This window comes from Sardina pilchardus, chromosome 16, assembly GCF_963854185.1.
Source record: "Sardina pilchardus chromosome 16, fSarPil1.1, whole genome shotgun sequence".
NCBI classification, from domain to species: Eukaryota; Metazoa; Chordata; class Actinopteri; order Clupeiformes; family Clupeidae; genus Sardina; species Sardina pilchardus.
The window spans coordinates 9,669,385-9,687,940 of NC_085009.1; the positions used below are offsets into that span (position 1 = coordinate 9,669,385).

General features: G+C 38.7%; 1 protein-coding gene across 3 annotated transcripts; it reads left to right on the forward strand.

Annotated features, from left to right (window-relative positions):
- Positions 1–1,655: 1,655 nt before the first annotated feature.
- LOC134060498 (E3 ubiquitin-protein ligase TRIM38-like) lies at positions 1,656–16,853 on the forward strand. 3 transcript variants are annotated; one of them, XM_062517230.1, is made up of 8 exons: positions 1,656–1,853; positions 4,751–5,827; positions 8,577–8,612; positions 10,252–10,746; positions 15,583–15,639; positions 15,736–15,795; positions 15,944–16,105; positions 16,478–16,853. In XM_062517230.1, the coding sequence occupies exons 1-5, from the start codon at positions 1,694–1,696 to the stop codon at positions 15,591–15,593; spliced, it is 1,779 nt and encodes a 592-aa protein (XP_062373214.1). In that variant the 5' UTR covers positions 1,656–1,693; the 3' UTR covers positions 15,594–15,639; positions 15,736–15,795; positions 15,944–16,105; positions 16,478–16,853. The 3 variants fall into 3 exon arrangements, with proteins under 3 accessions (XP_062373214.1, XP_062373215.1, XP_062373213.1); XM_062517231.1 differs by lacking the exons at positions 15,583–15,639; positions 15,736–15,795; positions 15,944–16,105; positions 16,478–16,853 and adding an exon at positions 11,993–12,098; XM_062517229.1 differs by lacking the exons at positions 15,583–15,639; positions 15,736–15,795; positions 15,944–16,105; positions 16,478–16,853 and having other exon boundaries at positions 10,252–10,852.
- The last annotated feature ends 1,703 nt before the right edge of the window (positions 16,854–18,556 follow it).

Below are 18,556 nucleotides of genomic sequence, written 5' to 3' on the forward strand. Positions count from 1 at the left end.
GATATCTTAAAATGATGCATACTTTTATAAAATGAGCTCCCTAACATTATATCTAACATGACCTGTCACATAAACATTGTCTATGTCCATGCCATGGCAATGACTGACATAGGATCTGATAGATGATAGATCTGATCAGGTAGCATTTTAAATTGGCGATTTTTAATTTCTTTTTAGCCACAAGCTCCGCTACCCATCACTCAGATTAGTACCACAACCCACTTTTGGGTTCCAACCCACCAGTTAAAGGGATATTCCGCCATTTTTGGAAATACGCTCATTTTCCACCTTCCCTCGAGCAAAACAATCGATATTTACCTTGTTCCCGTTCATCCAGCCATTCTGTGAGTCTGGCGATACAACTTTTAGCTTCAGCCTAGCATAGATCATTGAATCGGATTAGACCATTAGCTTCTCGCCTGCTAGCTTCATGTTTAAAAGTGACTAAGATTTCTGGTAATTTTCCCATTTAAAACGTGTCTCCTCTCAAGTTAGAAAGTGCAATAAGACCAACTGAAAATGAAACCTGGCGTTTTTCTAGGCTGATTTGACATGGAACTACACTCTCATCTGGCGTAATAATCAAGGCAACTTGCAAACGTACCATAGGCGCAGTGATATCTTACGCAGCATCTGAAAATAGTCCCAATAGACAACAAGCAGTAGTAGTGCCAGTAGCTGCAAGTTGCCTTGATTATTACGCCAGATGAGAGTGTAGTTCCATGTCAAATCAGCCTAGAAAAACGCCAGGTTTCATTTTCAGTTGGTCTTATTGCACTTTCTAACTTGAGAGGAGACACGTTTTAAATGGGAAAATTACCATAAATCTTAGTCACTTTTAAACATGAAGCTAGCAGGCGAGAAGCTAATGGTCTAATCCGATTCAATGATCTATGCTAGGCTGAAGCTAAAAGTTGTATCGCCAGACTCACAGAATGGCTGGATGAACGGGAACAAGGTAAATATCGATTGTTTTGCTCGAGGGAAGGTGGAAAATGAGCGTATTTCCAAAAATGGCGGAATATCCCTGAAACACTGGCCTAAGCTATAAACTTTCCACAATGTCAATTTACATTAGGGCAGTAGACTATTTACAATACAACATAACAATACAACAGTGTCGACTGAGTAGGTAGAATAGGCAGATATAAAAATTAGCCTACATTACGTGATTCTACAATTTAAATACTGGGTTTTGTGTGTGTGTAATAAGATAAGTGGGCACTGGCAGATGCGATAGGTAAATATATGTTTTCGTGTTAGCGCAAGCAGTAGCCTGTAGGCCTATTGTAAACTCACATGCTAAAAACAATAAGCCATGTAGCCTATAACTGCAAGCATGTTTGCTAGATTGCTTATATTTCTGAACCCTGATATTTCAAACTAGTGTGCTGCAAGTGCATCAAGAAATTTCTCGCCTTTGACTGTTAATGGCGAATCGTAGACTAGGATTTTGGAGTGGCACCTGGGTTGGCCAATTGAATGTCAAGGGTGGCCTGTGCCACCCGGAGTCACCCCTCTGGCTACGCCCCTGGTGCCCTTTTCTGAATTTCTCAGCTGCAGTGACTTCCTCATCCTGGTTTGTACGCCTATAAAACTTGTCTAACACTGTTTGAATTTCACAAACCGACTCACTCCACATAACAGAGTGGAAAAGATAAACTAGCAGCCAGAAGAGAAGAGCAGGTGCAGAATGGAGATGACTGAGAGCATCAATCGACCTGTAGACCCTGGTGAGGTCAGCAAGCCCGCTATAGACAAATATGAAGAAGCAGGCACCGACACCATTGATGTTCTCAGCAAGACTCCAGACTCCAGAGACAACCAGGAAGGCCCAGGTCCTCATCACTCTAGTGAGTGTGACATTTTTATTAATGTAATTTTTATTCAGTATCAACTTTAAACCGTAAGGTAAGCCTACAACATATGCATTCTATCCACACAGACCATGTTAGACTGGTATACTGTAACTATGTTATTTATTACAAATCATTTCAATCCTGTGGTTGTTCTACAGTTATAGTGGAGGAATGTTTCATAATTAATTGGGGTAACTTGCAACAGGATTGTGTATTGTAAGAGCCATTTGAGTTAACTGTATGTGCAAGTTATTATTTGTTTGTTGGTTTGATATGGTGGTGTGTTGATCTATATGGGGGAAGTGCGCCGGGTTCTGCCATGTGGGTCATGTGTTGCATACTGTACATGTGCTGAGGTTACTAGCCTACAACGCGGTCAGGCAAAGAAGCAATACAGTTTTCTGACTGACACTGGCTCCAATGACGACAAAGAGATGGAGCTGATTGGTTCATTTCAGCCAGATTGCTAATATTTCATTTTGTATTTTGTACGACACTCTATTTTATTAAACAGAAGAAAGATTTTTTTAGTTTTGGATATTTTTTTTTTTCCTTTTTTTTTTGGATAGTCACATTAGTTGCCAATCACCTGAACGATGGTGGCATAAGCTACAAAAAAAGAGTGCCACTTACAGGTATGAAAAAGAAGTAAAGTCTCTTACAAGTAAAGATGTAGCGGTATTCATCATCACTCAGTAAACCTGTGTGGACAAATGAGGAAACAATGTAATTTAAATTCTTCACAACATTGGGGAGTTCATCCTCTAGGCTATAGTACATAATGAAATATTCAGAGAATCCAGAGAAATCTTTGCAAACAAGGGATAGAGCTGAAGAACAATATTGGATGGCTATGATCTTTGCTGCACCTCAGATGGCACTGCATTAAAACAATACCTGTTTCTGTGAAGAAAATCTTTGCATGGGCTCAGGAAAACCTCTGATAACAATTGTCCTCTATACAGTTTGATACTTTTTAAGATTGTCAATTATTTTTTGGAAATCATGGACTCATAGAGGAGAGGGCTTATCCAAGCATCCAACCTATCCAAATTGTTTAGTGCTCAGTTTGAAAAGCAATATCTATGACGGATGTGCAGGTACATTAGTGCCTACAGTACAGCATGGGCATCTTGCACATCTGGCAGGGCACAATCGATTCTAAATTATGCATACAGGTTTTGAACAACATACTGCCGACGAGGCAATGTTTTTCCTGGGTATTATCACGTTCTGTTTTTATTTGCATTTTGAACATCATCCCAACCTTTTCAAATTTTGGGGTTGTAATAATGAGTACACAGTCACTGTAAGCCTTCTCTACTTAGTATTACTATTAAAGATGCACTGACTGGTTTTCACCATACTAAGCTCAATCTTTTAAGATTGAACATTAGTCTGGGGAGGCTGCGCTTTGTTTCTACTGCACAAGAGGCGTGATCAATGGGCATCGTTCAAATGTACGCAATTGGATAATCTTTCAACCAATCAGACCAACTATCCGGTGTGTACACAAGTCCCGCTTCGCGTCACTTATGTTTCGTCATCGTCACGTCACCGGCCAATAGCGTGCCAGGAGAGTATGGCCATTTCTGATTGGAGCCAAAGGTTCTAGCAGTAAACAGAGGAGATTTTATGCCGGTCAAATTCACTCACATGCCACACTTGAAACAGCATCCCTCTGCTGAGTTGGCAAAGCCTGAAGACGCTAACAAAAGCCAACACTCAGGGCTGGATCCACCATGAAAGTGCTGATACCAAGTTTTTATGGGCAAAAAAGCGAATGCTGCGCTTTGTCATATTCGGTTATTAAGCTATGATGCAATAATGGGACAATACATTTCTTTCCAGCATCAGAACCATTACATTAACATTTTATTTTCTAAATTTATATTGACATATTTGTTTTTTTACATTCATTTGTTTTACTCTCTACTCACTAAAACAAGGGTGACGGTGACATGGTTCACAAGTTTCCGGCAACCTACATTAGTAAACAGTTTTTTTGGTGAAAAAGCTGTGGGGCCCATGGGTTCTATATATATCTATGCGTCAGAGAGGGTTAAAGCGGAGCTTTGATGTCATCAAGAAATTACATACAGAGTTCTACTCCACTTGAAAAAAATACTCTATTAGCTATGACTTGTCTAGCGGATTGGGTTGTGGATGCTGTACATTTGAAAATATGATATTAGAAAGCCAAACAAAAGTTGAAGTGAAAATGTTCTATTAAAGTGCTTTAAAGTTAAAGTAAAAAGCTAAAATCAGTATCGTCAGCCATAGCCCACCCGTGACACAAATAATCAAGCTTGTGGTCAAGACCCCTTCCCCCCTCATCCCTACAAATCACAACCTGAATTTGCTTGCATATGGAGTAACATGGGTATTTCAAAAGTTTGTAAACGGCTATAAAGAAGTTTTATATAGCTATTATATAAATTATATAGCTTATAGAAAATTACTTATTTGCCTTATTTGTTGATCTGGCTGTTCACCTGTTCCATTTTTAAGTAATTTCAGTATGGAAAAGTTGATTGAATTTCAAAGTTTAAATGTACAATTAAAGAAAAGACAGAAAATAACTAAAATCAGAATCAGCTAAAATCGGTAAATCTGTACTCCCCATCCCCCCATACAAATAATAAAACTTGTGCTCAAAACTGGAGGGGGAAGCCCTTCAAATCACACACTGACTTTGGAATTTGCTTGCATATGGAGTTATTTCAAAAGTTTGTAAACTGCTATGAATGAAGAAGCTGAAAATAACATCATGACTAAGCATGAGATCAGTTTATTTTATCAGGGGTTGAAAATATTTAATTTGTCTGTTATTATCAACTACAGTGACATTGTTCTAATTATCATATTATTGTACTTTCTCTTATCCTCAGGGCCTTGGAGGAGCACTGCTGTGTTTCTGGGTCTGCTGTGTGTTCTTCTGCTCTCTGGTATTGCAGTTCTCAGCTTCAAAATGGTGGAAATCAAACAATTACAGGATAGTTGCACAGAGAAACTACGGGTGCAGTCAGGTCACGACAATCTGATCAGAGAAAATGTACAGTTGCAAAAGAGTTACGATACCCTGAGTAGTGAGAAATCCCAGCTACAGACCAGTTACAACAACCTGACAAAATACAGCACCCAACTGCAGAAAGGTTACAACAACCTCAACAAACAAAAGGCCCTTTTGGATGCTAGTTACAATAACGTAACTGAAGAGATATTACAGTTACAGGATAAGTATAGCAATCTATTTAAAGAGAAGTCTAAATTACAAAGCAACTGGGAAACATTGGACAGAGACAATTCTTTGTTACAAGACAGATATCAGAACTTAACTGGAGAGAAATTTCAGTTACAAACCAACTACAATACCCTGAATTCAGAGAAATCCAAACTGCAGGACAGATTTAACAATCTGTATTCAGAAAAATCCCAGCTGCAGACAAGCTACAACAACCTGTATTCAGAGAAATTCAAATTGCAGAACACGTTTAATATCCTGAATAGAGAAAAATCCCAGTTAAACACTAGCTACAACAACCTGAATTCAGAGAAATCCCAGCTGCAGACCAGTTACAACAACCTGAATTCAGAGACATCCAAATTGCAAGACAGATTTAACAACCTGAATAGAGAGAAATCCCAGCTACAGACAAGCTACAACAACCTGAATTCAGAGAAATCTCAGCTACAGACAGGATACAATGATTTGATTAGAGATAAATCTCAGTTACAGACAAGCTACAACAACCTGAATTCAGAGAAATCCAAACTACAGGACCGATTTAACAACCTGAATAGAGAGAAATCCCAATTGCAGACCAGGTACAACAACTTGAATTCAGATAAGTCTCAGCTACAGACAAGTCACAACAACCTGACCAGAGAGAAAACCCAGCTACAGAACAGACTGAACACTGTGACTGCCGAGAGGGATGCACTACAAGAGAATTTGTCAAACCTACGTGAGTGTTTAAACATAATCAGTTGCTTTACATATTGTGCTCAAGTTATTTTAATGCCGAAGCAACATGTCAAAGTCAAAGTCAAAGTCAAAGTCAAAGTCAAAGTGTACTTTAATATCCCAAAGGTTGGTAGCCTGGCTAACGCCTCCCACTTCTCAAATGAGACGTGGTCTGGCAACCAGACGTTCATTTTCTCGTATTTGAAAAAATGCCCAGATCCGTTCATTGGGCGCCACGGATGTCTATCAAATGCGCATAGCTCACCCAACTCGTTCGTATGCAACGCTAAGGGCTGCCGTAAATCCTTTGGCGTCGAATGTAGACGCAAGAGGGCAACGGAAACTTCTCGGATGTTCTGTGATTGGTTCGCCAACATCAGGCGAACATTTGGGCGTTAGTTTCCAGACTGGCTTAGCAGCGGGATTGAAATCACTGCGCAAGGCAGTATGGGAAAACCCAGGCTAAAAGGTTGGGCAATTATAGACCTCTGAAGTTCGCCTACAAAAAAAGCTACCATCTTTGCCCATATAAGGAGTTACGGTATCTGACGATTTTTCCTATGGGAAATTAACATGGGGATTTGGAATTATCACACCTGTTAAACTCTCGCGGGGATGACAAAATCGGAAATTCAGGTGTTTTCCTGAACACACTTTTGTCCTCTGCCTTCAAGAGGAATCTGTGATCTCCGGTACGCGAAGGCGGCAGACTTTGATTTTCGCTACCCCAGAGCTAACTTGCAATGCAACTTGCCATTAAGTTAGTTAGCCAGTTAGCTCTGGGGTAGCAAAAATGAAAGTGTGCCGACTTCACGTACCGGAGATCACAGTATGCACAAGAAGGCAGAGGACAAAAGTGTGTTCAGGAAAACGTCTTCATTTAAGACTATATCGTCCCCGCGAGAGTTTAATAGGTGCGATAATTCAAAATCCCCATGTTATTTTCCCATAGGAAAAATCGCCAGATACCGAATCTCAAAGATGGCAGCTTTTTTGTAGGCGAACTTTAGAGGTCTATTAGTTTGGTCAAAGTGCACATAGAGACAATATAGACAATGACACATAGACACATTAGGCCTATAACACACACAGATTAAATTGTTAATAAATTAAAATAACACTAAAATAAACACAGTAGCCTATTACAAGAATAGGCAAAAACAGTTCATCTTGATCTGTGTCTTTCATTAAAAAGTCTGGTAGCAGAGGGGACAAAAGACAAGCTAAACCTTTTGGTCCTAATTGACCCTTGCAACAGCCTGTTGCTGCCACGGTTACTGCATTGGAACCTCTTATGTAAAGGGTGGGTAGGATCCTTCAATATCTGCTCTACTTTGCACACCATAAGATCTGACCATAGCTCAATGACAGACGTCTGACTGCATCCAATAATTTTACTAGCTGTTTTTACCAGACGTTGTAATTTGTCCTGGTCTTTTTTGCGCATGTTCCCATATACACAAACTAGGCCAAAAGACAAAACGCTCTGAAGGACTGTTTTATAAAACAATTCTAAAACAATGCTGTCCACCTGGAAGTAATTAAGCTTACGCAGAAAGAACATTCGCTGTTGTAATTTTTTCACCTTAGACGTAGTGCATGCATCAAATTTGAGTTGGTCATCAATTTCAATCCCTAGATATTTATAACTATTAACCCTCTCAATAATGTTGTTGTTAATAACACTATTGGGGATCTCGCTTTTATGGCGCCTGAAATCTATTACCATCTCTTTGGTTTTGTTTGCATTAACTGTCAAGAAGTTGTCTTTACACCAATTGGTGAATTTACTTACCTCCTCCTCAAAGCTGGTCAGTGCTGAGTTGTCAGGTTTCAAGTATCCAACAATAGCAGTATCATCTGCATATTTAAAGAAAGTGTGTGTGGATGTACTGGCCTGACACTCATTAGTAAAAAGTGTGAAGAGTATGGGGGACAAAACACAACCCTGAGGGGCGCCAGTGTTTATGGACCTGGTTGTGGAGGTAACAGAATTAAACCTGACCTGTTGTGTCCTATTTGTCAGGAAACTGTTGATCCAAATAATGAGCTTTTGGTTGACCCCCAGCTCTGCCAGTTTATCCACCAACAGGTAATTAAGGATGGCAGTGTCTCAATGGAATCCTCCCTTGAATAGTGTTATCAAGAACACTGATATATATGCAGATGTATGTTATTTTATGTGCAGAAAACTGTGGTAACATGTAGACTCTGTGGGAGGGATGAATTGTAAAATTAATGATATTTCAAATGTGACCCGATCTGGCAAAATGAGTCAAAATTGAGGGTTTGGTGTCAGTGGACAGAGGATACAATCATTTTAAATAAATCTTGAATTGTCTTCTACAGCATTTTGAATTATTGTACAGTTATTTGATACTGAAAAGTAGTTTACCGAAATAGACTGTTGTCAAAAACTGACATGATGTGAAGAAAGAAGAGGATTTTCATTTTGAAAAGGCACATTGCATATATAAGGGTCTGTTTCATTTTTTATTGCAAGCTTTAATTATTATAAAGACTTTTAGTTCTGTGAGACTCTTCAGCATTTCAAGAAGATTCCTGATTCTATTTAGTCCTTTTCAATGTTTTTTTTTTAATATTTTTATCAGTGCCACTTCTCACAAGACGGGACCAAATTCTTTTAGAATCTTTTTAACTGTCCAGCACTTCAGAAATGTTATTCATATATCTCAAATATACAATAGATGTGTTTTGACTGCCTTTATTTAATGTATTCTTCTCCACAGAATCACATGACATGAAGAGAATTAAAAGTCATGCAGGTATTTTTTTTTTAACTCTGACAATCATCACATTTCATATTGTTTCTTCTGTTAAAGAGACCCTATGCAACTTTTTCATAGTCATAAAATCACTTGACTGACCAGTTTTATTGAAAACAATAATATTTCCTCCCGCCCCCAGTGTCCGCTATTGTACAGTGGCGTATTGCTGTCACACTAGAAATAAAAAAAAAAAGGCTCAGTATCAAGTAATTACGTGAAAGTTTCTTGTTATAACAAGATCTTTTTCACGTTTTAACAAGATAAATTTCATGTTATTACATGAAATTATCACGTTATTTCATGATAATGATATTTTCACGTTATAACGTGATAATATAACGTGAAAATATCATGTTATTTCAAAATATGATATTTTCACGTTTTTACAAGATATTTATTATATTATTTGCGTTAAGTGGAAGAAGAAGCAGAACTATCAGGCTGCGTGAGCAGGCTACTCCTGCACCTCTCTGTCCGCCTACGCAGCGGCTCTCTGCCGATATACAGCCCTGCTCCTGCTACTTGGTCAGATGGCGACTATGTAGGCTACTGTAGCCTACACACATGCACAAAAGCAAACACTCATCAAGCAGCACTGCAATAGCAGCCAGCATGTGCATGTTCATAGACACGATGCATGTGCATGTTCATAGACACAATCCTGTTCTCATTCAGCCTATGCCAGCCATGCTCTCCAGCCTGGTCTCGTTAAGTTTCGTTATCATGAAATAACGTGATAATATCATGTAATAACGTGATGCATATCTTGTAAAAACGTGAAAATATCATATCTTGAAATAACATGATATTTTCACGTTATAACGTGAAAATATCATTATCACGAAATAACGTGGTAATTTCATGTAATAACATGAAACTTATCTTGTTAAAACGTGAAAAAGATCTTGTTATAACAAGAAACTTTCACGTAATTACTTGAAACTTTCACGTAATTACTTGATACTGAGCCTTTTTTTATTTCTAATGTGACAGCAATACGCCACCGTACTATTGCAACCTTGCAGTTTGTTCAGGAGACGATCGTTCCCTGTTTACATCTGGAAGGCTGAGACGCATAAAGAACAAGAAGAACCACACTTGCAATTTATATATTTGTATATAGCCTATATATGTATAAATATACACGCTAAAGCTGTCGGAGAAGCTCTGCAGAGAAATATGCAAGCATAAAACGAGTGAAAATGAAAAACGAAACCGAAACTTAAGATGAAATCGCCAATCCTGCATAGTTTCTCTTTAAAAAAAAACTAAATATGTTTCATGTATTAGATTCTTCAAAATAGCCTCCATTTACCTTCATGACTGCCTTGTGCACTATCGGCATCATTTACAATTTCATGGAACAGTCGCCTGGAATGCTTCTTGATTAACATGAGTGAATGAAAAGCAGTCAACAAGTAGCCTACTCAACATGTATGAGAACTCCTCCAGGACTAATGGCAGGCTTTATTAAATCTATGGGTACATGGGTTACATAGTCTCCAAATTACACTTGTCACAGACCGTTTCTGTAAAACATTCCTCACAAACATTTTTCGTAGCCTAGTATGTATCATTTTGTCTCAGACTAAATATATTTTCAGCTGCCATGTCTTTTTTTTTTTTTTTATCTTAGTGGATGTGACTCTAGATCCTGACACAGCACATGCCTCCCTCATCCTGTCTGCTGATGGGAAACAAGTGAGACATGGCGACACACAGCAGAATGTCCCTGACAACCCCAAAAGGTTCAGTCCTGTTGTATGTGTCTTGGGAAAACCGGGGTTTTCTGCTGGCAGATTCTACTATGAAGTTCAGGTCAAGGGGAAGACTGGGTGGAGCTTAGGAGTGGGCAGAGAGTCCATTACCAGGAAGGGAGTGATAACTCCGAGCCCTGGGATTGGATATTGGACAATATGCCTGCGTGATGGGACTTATAAGGCACTAGACAGTACCCGTGTTCTCCTCTCCCTGAAAGAGAAGCCCCAGAGGGTGGGGGTGTTTGTGGATTATGAGGCAGGTCTGGTCTCCTTTTATGATGCAGACTGTTGGTATCATCTCTACTCTTATGCTAATGTTAAGTTCACTGAGAAACTTTACCCATTCTTCTCTCCTGATCTTAATGATGGAGGTAAGAACTCCTCTCCTCTTATCATCTCCTCAGTTCATACCTGCCCTATCGAGTAATGTATAATGATGGGTTGATGTTTTATTTAAACCAGCAGTTCATTATGCACCTGAAACTCCTCTCCTCTCCTTACATCTCTATATGTTCAGAAGGTTCTTTTTTCATGGAAAATCGCTTCATGGCCTTAAAATGGTGAATGTATATTTGTTGCATACTGAAGCTGTAATCGGTCTGCCATAAATCCAAAGTAGAAATTCTCAATCATGACATTGACTGCTTATTTTTGCTTTATTTGTCTTGGAAAAAAGGAGATAACATACAGAGCGTTACAAACTTAATTTTCTCCGGAGGGGGGTTTTAAGAAATAACTAGTTATTTGTTCAATAATGCCAGACCCCAAATATTTTTGATCTTATGCAAATTAATCTCACTGCTTTCATAAGCTCCTTTGTATTTTCTTTTTCATGTTCATTGTTCATTGTACAATGTTACAACTCATTTCCAGTGTCCTGGGTACTAAGGGTTGCACCGAGTACTCAAGTGCTCGGGTAATCGAGTAAACATCAATGCTTGAGCTTTTAAGCTCGAGATCTTGTTAACCACACAATGTTAGACAATAATAGAATGTGATGATTGATTATCAGCCTTTTTACAGTAATATAGTCTGCAACAGATTATGCTTGCTTTAACTCAAATCATAGACTGTATAAATAAGGATTCAACTACATTGTTTTAAAAAGCTTTTAGCACATCTTGGACAATACATGTATTATTTACCTTTGCACTTTGTGTAATGTCATTTCTGAATTCTGTTCAACACACAATGACAATTCAATTTAAGTTTCCCATTTCAGAAGATGCAGGAAGTTAGAGTGTCCAGCACCAAAGCCATAGGGTTGTACAGAGTACTGAAGTGCTCAGATAGTCGAGTAGTGACATCAATGCTTGAGCTTTTACATTAAACTTGATATCATGTTAACCACGCAATACAAGACAATCGAGAGCGTTACTGTGTTTTTTTTAGACCCTGATTGATAATCAAGGGACATTGTTATTTCTTCATGCTTGTCTACTCAAAACAGACTAGTAAATACAGATTCAAATGCATTGTTTTAATGATCTTTGCACTGTTTACCATTTACTTCTTCCATACTTAAGTGTGAATTTTCCAGTCAAGTCAAAACAGCTTTTATGATAAGTTGGTCATATGAACAAAAAAGCAGTGATCATTCACTTTAAACAATTATAGTATAAAGACCTACAAGACTCTGGGCAGCTGTCCTCCTCCATGTGATCTTCAGTGAGGCCAGTTGTCTACTCAATCTACTCATCTTCTGCATTTGTCTGCTTTGGTGGACTCCACTGTGAACGGCATCGCTCCATGGAGTTTGTCTGGTGTTGCCCTTTTCTTCAAATCTGATGCTCAGACAAAAATGTTGGTAAGATTCTGATTTAGCTTCTGCTACGAATGAAACAGAATAAACTGAAAACAATGCCAATATTAGACATCAGATATCACCACTAGTGATGACTAATGGAATGCCTCTGGTCCAATCAAAATGAACAAATAGTTTGACCGGACCAAACTGTTGTGTAACATTTGTCAGTAAGGCGAACATGTGCTTACTAGTGTCAAATTGAAAGTAGGACACTGTGCTAGTGAGGCCTACCAGCGGTGAAGATGTCATCCCCAACAAACCACACGATCTTGGTTCTTATGAACTGCATATATCGTCTACATTCACACTAATAAACTGAGACATTATAACTTGTTAGGTAAAAAGGCTCAATATAATAATTCCATATATCTCACAGAATGTAAAATGCATCACACATTTTCAACCTGGCCATGTAGTATGCCTTCAATGCTCATCATCAATCAGTTCATCATACATTATGAAACAATATATTCTAAATCTAATGCATTAAAAGTGCAGCACTGGACTATGTTGTCCACCATATTTACCATGCTGTCTTATCTTTCTTTGGGCGAAGGCACCTGTAACTGGTATCGAAGAATATTTCCTGTCATAGCCTCTTAACTTAACGGGAATTCAGTAGCCTATGTACACTTTAGTGTATGTAATCTCAGGGTTCAGAGTAAATCCCAGGTGATGAAGTGATATAAAATTTTTGGTACAATAATGATCTGTACATATTGGTCATCTCAGGGTAGCCTAACAATGTAATACCAAAGATGATCACTAGGAGGTACACTCTCGTTCATTCAAAGTTACACTGTTCAGAATTGGGAATGGAGGAAATTGAGGCAAGGGCGCTCCCAAGGGGTAGCTGCGGCCACTACCACATGAAGTCTGGCCAACCCTTGCTGTGTGGCCAAAGGACGCAAAATGTGTCCAAATTCACACCCATTATTCTCTGTTGAACTGCCCACGGAGTACTTAGGTGAGGAGGTGCTGTGTTAAATGGTTCACAAGAAAATTAAGGTTGGATATGCATGACATTTAATCATTCCATTTTGTGCAGCACTTCGTCCATCTCCACACCCATTACTCTCGGTGGTAATTTGTACTTTTATCGCAAATTGAGGAATTTTAACATTGATCCCACTTTTTATGAGAATGTTTTATTTCTGTTTTATTGAGTCTGTTTTATCTGCTGGTTTGCTTCCTTATCCATAAAAAACAAAAACCGACTACAGAGTACCGTCAAGACATGTAGCAAGATTGCAGGCATCAACTTCTCCATTTTCTCCCACATCTATTCAAACAGAGTGGCAAAAAAGGCCCAATCCATTGCAGCTGACCCTAGCAACCCATTGTCTTGCCAGTTCAAGCTACTTCCCTCAGGCCGCAGGTACTCCATGCCCAGATGCAGGTCAAATAGACTCAGGAATTCTTTTATCCCGAATTCCATTTCCATTTTAAACAATTTGCCAGAATTGTTTTAAATATACGAATATATTTATTCTCTGTTTATTTATTGTGTTTTTAGTTACTACGGGTATTTTATGTTTTTTGCTGTATTCTTGTGTGTCTTGTCCTCGACCTCATGTATACTATACCTGTCTGCTGGCTGCACGAAAATTGCCCCTTGGGGACAATAAAGTTACCTTGACCTTGTACACAGTATAACACTTCACGTAACACATAACAAACCATGTATCAAAACTAGAAAAGCACTCGGAGAGCGCAGACCTCCACCAATAGGAAACATAATCGCCTCCTGGATCCAGACGGTGATGCAGATCACTCCCAAAATGTAATTGTTTCTTCCTTGGGTCATTTAAGACCTTCCCTGAAAATTCCATCGAAATCCATCCATAACTTTTTGAGTTATCTTGCAAACAAACAAACCAACAAACAGAGACAAACCCAGATGAAAACATAACCTCCTTGGCAGAGGTAATAAACTGTAGACCTTAATGGACAATAGGAAGCGTTCCTCTGTACAGTAAGCCGTTCCTGAGAAATCCAGTTTTGAAATTACAGTAGATTTCTACATGGTATTTGAGCTGAAATTCTAACGTAATAGAACTAATGAACTTGCTTTCCATATCAAAGAACTAAAAGTTGATCATGGCATACACAGATTAATGCAATTGAGCGCATTTGAAAAGATATTTCTATTTTTGGCATACTTCACGTTACATGAAAAACAATCATGAGACATAAAGATTTTTCCCCTTAATATAAATGATCAAGATATACATCCCCAACTGTCCTATACAGTCTTCTAATGAGCATCTGTTGTGTCGACCAGCTATAAACGCCAGGTCATATTCAACTCTTTTCATCAGTGGTTCCATGTTGGTGGAATGAGTTACCCAGTACTCTCCGTTCCAGCAATAGCTTTCAATCTCTCAAGAGGGGTCTAAGGTATATCTGTTCAACACTTAGTCTATTGAGCACTTCTTGGGACACAGCTTTCTTTAAATATCTCGAGAAACGTAGGGCCATGTATGTTGTTCTTAAGGGGCCATGTCAGCCAACTACATTACCACTCATTTTATGTATAGCGCTACCTAGTAAAAAATGAAAAAGCAAAGATGAAGTGTTGTAATCTCAGGTATCTCTGGCTGACGGTCAAAACTGCACGAAATTGTAGGACCATTATGATAACCTTTGAATGCATGGCAAGTTTCCCGGAACTCTGTTCATGGGCCATAAAATAAATTAATTTATGTGTACATTTAGTGACTTTACACCAACTGGCTTGTAGATGGCCAGACACAGTTTTCTGTGAATATCATGAGAACCATAGGGCTTAGGGGCCATTTCAACTCATCCCATAACCACTAATTTAATGTATAGCACAACCTAAAACCTGATTGTCTCAAGCTGTTTTCAGAATGTGCTCTCAAACATGAACTCAGATGCAGAAGATTAAGTGATTACAGACTTCTGTATAACAACAGCCAACAAAATTGTTTCATTGTACAGTATGGAGCATTCGGTCAGGGGTTTGAGCCAGGTGAGGGCAGAAATGGACAGCATTCATGCAGCACTAGCTGAGAAAGAGATGACCAACTGTGGTCTTAAAGTCTGGATTAGTAAACTGGTGAGTCCTCACAGATAACAGTCAACAAGTGTTTCTGTGTTCTCCAATGACAGCCCTGTAGCCTCATGTATAAACTCACATTAGTCATACAATGCAGTGACAGTATTTACTATTCATTTTACCATATGGCAAAATTGGCCAAGGAAATGGACAGAAAAGACCAAAAAAATCTGACTCTGCATGTTCTGGTATTGCAGGTAGGGCTACTACAAATCAAGCAGCTTGATGTACAGTATATCTTCAGTGACTTTTAACGAGGTGCTTATGCCTTGACTGTGGTGCATCACTAACAATTACATACTGTATTTGTGTGCATAGCAACAACTTGAGCTGACAAGGATGAAAATCGCTGAAAAAGATGAGATTGTGTTGAATGTGAGTAAAACTTTTGCAACTCCACTTATTGATTCCACTGGGTAGATAAAAAAAAGTTGTTTTAACATGCACGTTTCATTTCCAATCCTTCTTCAGAAAGATTTTACGATTGATCAGAAGAAGGCCTCCATTGACGAGATGATCAGTATTGGACAGGTGCTTATGTAAAATAACAATAAAAATAACAATAATAATTGTTGGTATACCCTTCAAATTCCTTTTGCCTGTTTGAGACAGAAGGCGTTTGACTGCATGGGCACATTTCTGTCCAAATTGTTTTTAAACTTTTAATACAACTTCGCAGGACCTGAAAAAGAAGGCTACGGACCTGACGAGACAGTTGGAAATGGTAGAACCTGGTGCGGCATCTGGACAGGAAAGTTCCATGACCTCTGATGGACATCACACTGGAGCCACCAGGAACCATTTGTCTCTGGCACAAGAGTTCAGCCTGTCTGGATTTCAGGTGGGTTCTTAGGACTTTAGATATGATAACTATGTTATCCTCCAGTGATATATCATCATCCAAATCAACTCATCTCAATGACAAAATGGACTCATTTAGGAGTCATTTGACGAGGAGGTGAAGGCCACTGAGACGGTCAGCCTTCAGAGAGAGACTACTGACCGAACAGAGGATGCCATATTCATATCATCGCCAAATTAGTTTGCGTTTCAATGTCTCACCTATGGTATTAAACTAGCCAATATAATTTGTCTAGTTATTAAATTAATCATCAATCTAAATTAGGGCCCTGGGTTGTGTGGGTTTGAAAAGCCATTACCTTTAATTTCCTAAAGGATGATACAGTATTTCTCTCTTTTCTACTCACTGCAGTACTCACTGGCTGAACAAGGCCTGGACCAGCTGCAAAAGAGGGGCCCTGCTCGGAGTTAGTTTTGGCCTGGACACCGTGCTGCCCTTCTGCCTGTTGGGGGTCGCCATGACATCTTGCTCCAACTTCGCGTCGACTGATGCTCACCAAGACATCCTGCAGCACGGCGCATTTCTGCCGCCATTTTAACTTCTCCACGAGGCTGCAGAAAAACTTGTTGACACTGTGGTGTTTGCTATGTAGATGTAGAACTGGATTTTTGCACAGCTTGTCCCAACAGGATGAAGGACATTTGCCATTACTGCTCATCATCCAAACATATTCTTGTATGTTTATACGATTTTACCATATTGAAATAAACATCACTAAACATTTCTGTTGTCTAAACTTTAAAAGTTTTTAAAAGTTTGAAAAGTTTGAAAAAATGAAGATCCAACTTTATCTAATTATGAGTTAGATTAGTCACAATAAAGGTTTACTGCACTGTTTTATTAATGAGTTATGTAAGATATCGTTAACACAGAACAATAAATCAAATCCACAAACAAACAAAAACAAATGTGACTCTGTTTAACCTGTTATATTGCGTTATATTTTTCAGTTATAATGATTAATTAGGTTCACTGCATCCAAACCAAACCAACCTTTTGCAGTAAACATTAGTTAGACCCTTTATGGTTAGTGTTTGAAAAAGAATTCTCTGGAGGTACATTACTGATTATTCGTTAATAATTGTATCCGTGTGTAACAGTGCTTATATTTGAGTGAGATTCCAATTCAACACAACCTCGCTGAAACGCTGGATAACACAGACCACACATTTTTGGGGACATTTGGTGACATCAAGTTCAGGCCTATAGTATTTCCCAGCTTTCATGGCTGTAAGCCAAAACTGTCTGTGTAACGGTTAATGTTTGGCTGCAGCCAGTCAGTGAATAGTTTTTCCGCCTTCTCTTAAATTCTCTATTGCTTGTTATCTATTGACCATTATCTATTGTTAACTATCTTTGCTGTGCTCTTATTACAGAATTATTACCACTGGGTAAATAGATGTCATTATTTCATTTCATTATATACTGGGTGTAATTGACAATTCATTTATGAATATGCATCCACCACTAGTCTGATTAACAGTTACAATGGGGAGCACATGTATTTGATACCATGCTATAACAGGAAAATAAAATCATCATTTGACAATTGATCTTAATGCCTTAATTAAAAAAATGAGTAAAAATCAAACCGCCAAGGACACCAATTTTCTTTGTGATTGAAGAATATATCGTAAATAAATAAATGTTTTTCTTAAATGCTAAGGGATGGAAGCATTTAACCCCATAACCCTATTGGAATTTAACACATGGGGTTAACATAGGGGCAGGCAGATTTTTATTTTTAAAGGCCAGCTATTTCATAGATCCAGGATATTATGCATCCTGGATCTATGAAATAGATTGGCCTTTGGTATTAAAATAGCCCCACATCATCACCCCACCGCCCCACATGTGTTAAATTCCCATAGGGTTACATAGGGGTCAAATACTTCCTTCCCCCTAGCATTTAGGAAGAACATTTATTTATTTACGATACATTCTTCAATCACAAAGAAAATTGGTGTACTTAGCGGTGTTATTTTTTAGTAAAATAATAATTTTGTAATGTATGTGATGTAAATGTATATTTCATATCAAGAGGGACTCCATAAAGTTTTCCTCCACATGAAAAACTTTTTCATATGCTGCTGTGCGCTCCTGCTGATGAAAGAAGTAGGGTGTGTGCGCGCACTGTGCACTCTTCCATATCCCCAAGCGCTCATAAAATAGCCTTTCAGCTATGTGCGAATAATTCCGGACTAGGTTTTTCCTGGTCAGTGGTGTACTTACTTTCTGCATCCATATATTAGCGACTGGCGAGCTTTGCGCCGGACCACACCTCTTCTCTTCACTGACACGCCCGTTAGGCCGCGATATCATCTCCTATTTAGAGAACATACATTTGCGCTGGAAAAAAGAAGGATGCGCTCCCAGAGAATAGTAGTGATAGGTTGCGCAAGTCGCAAAAGCTCACTGCGCCGTCTGCAT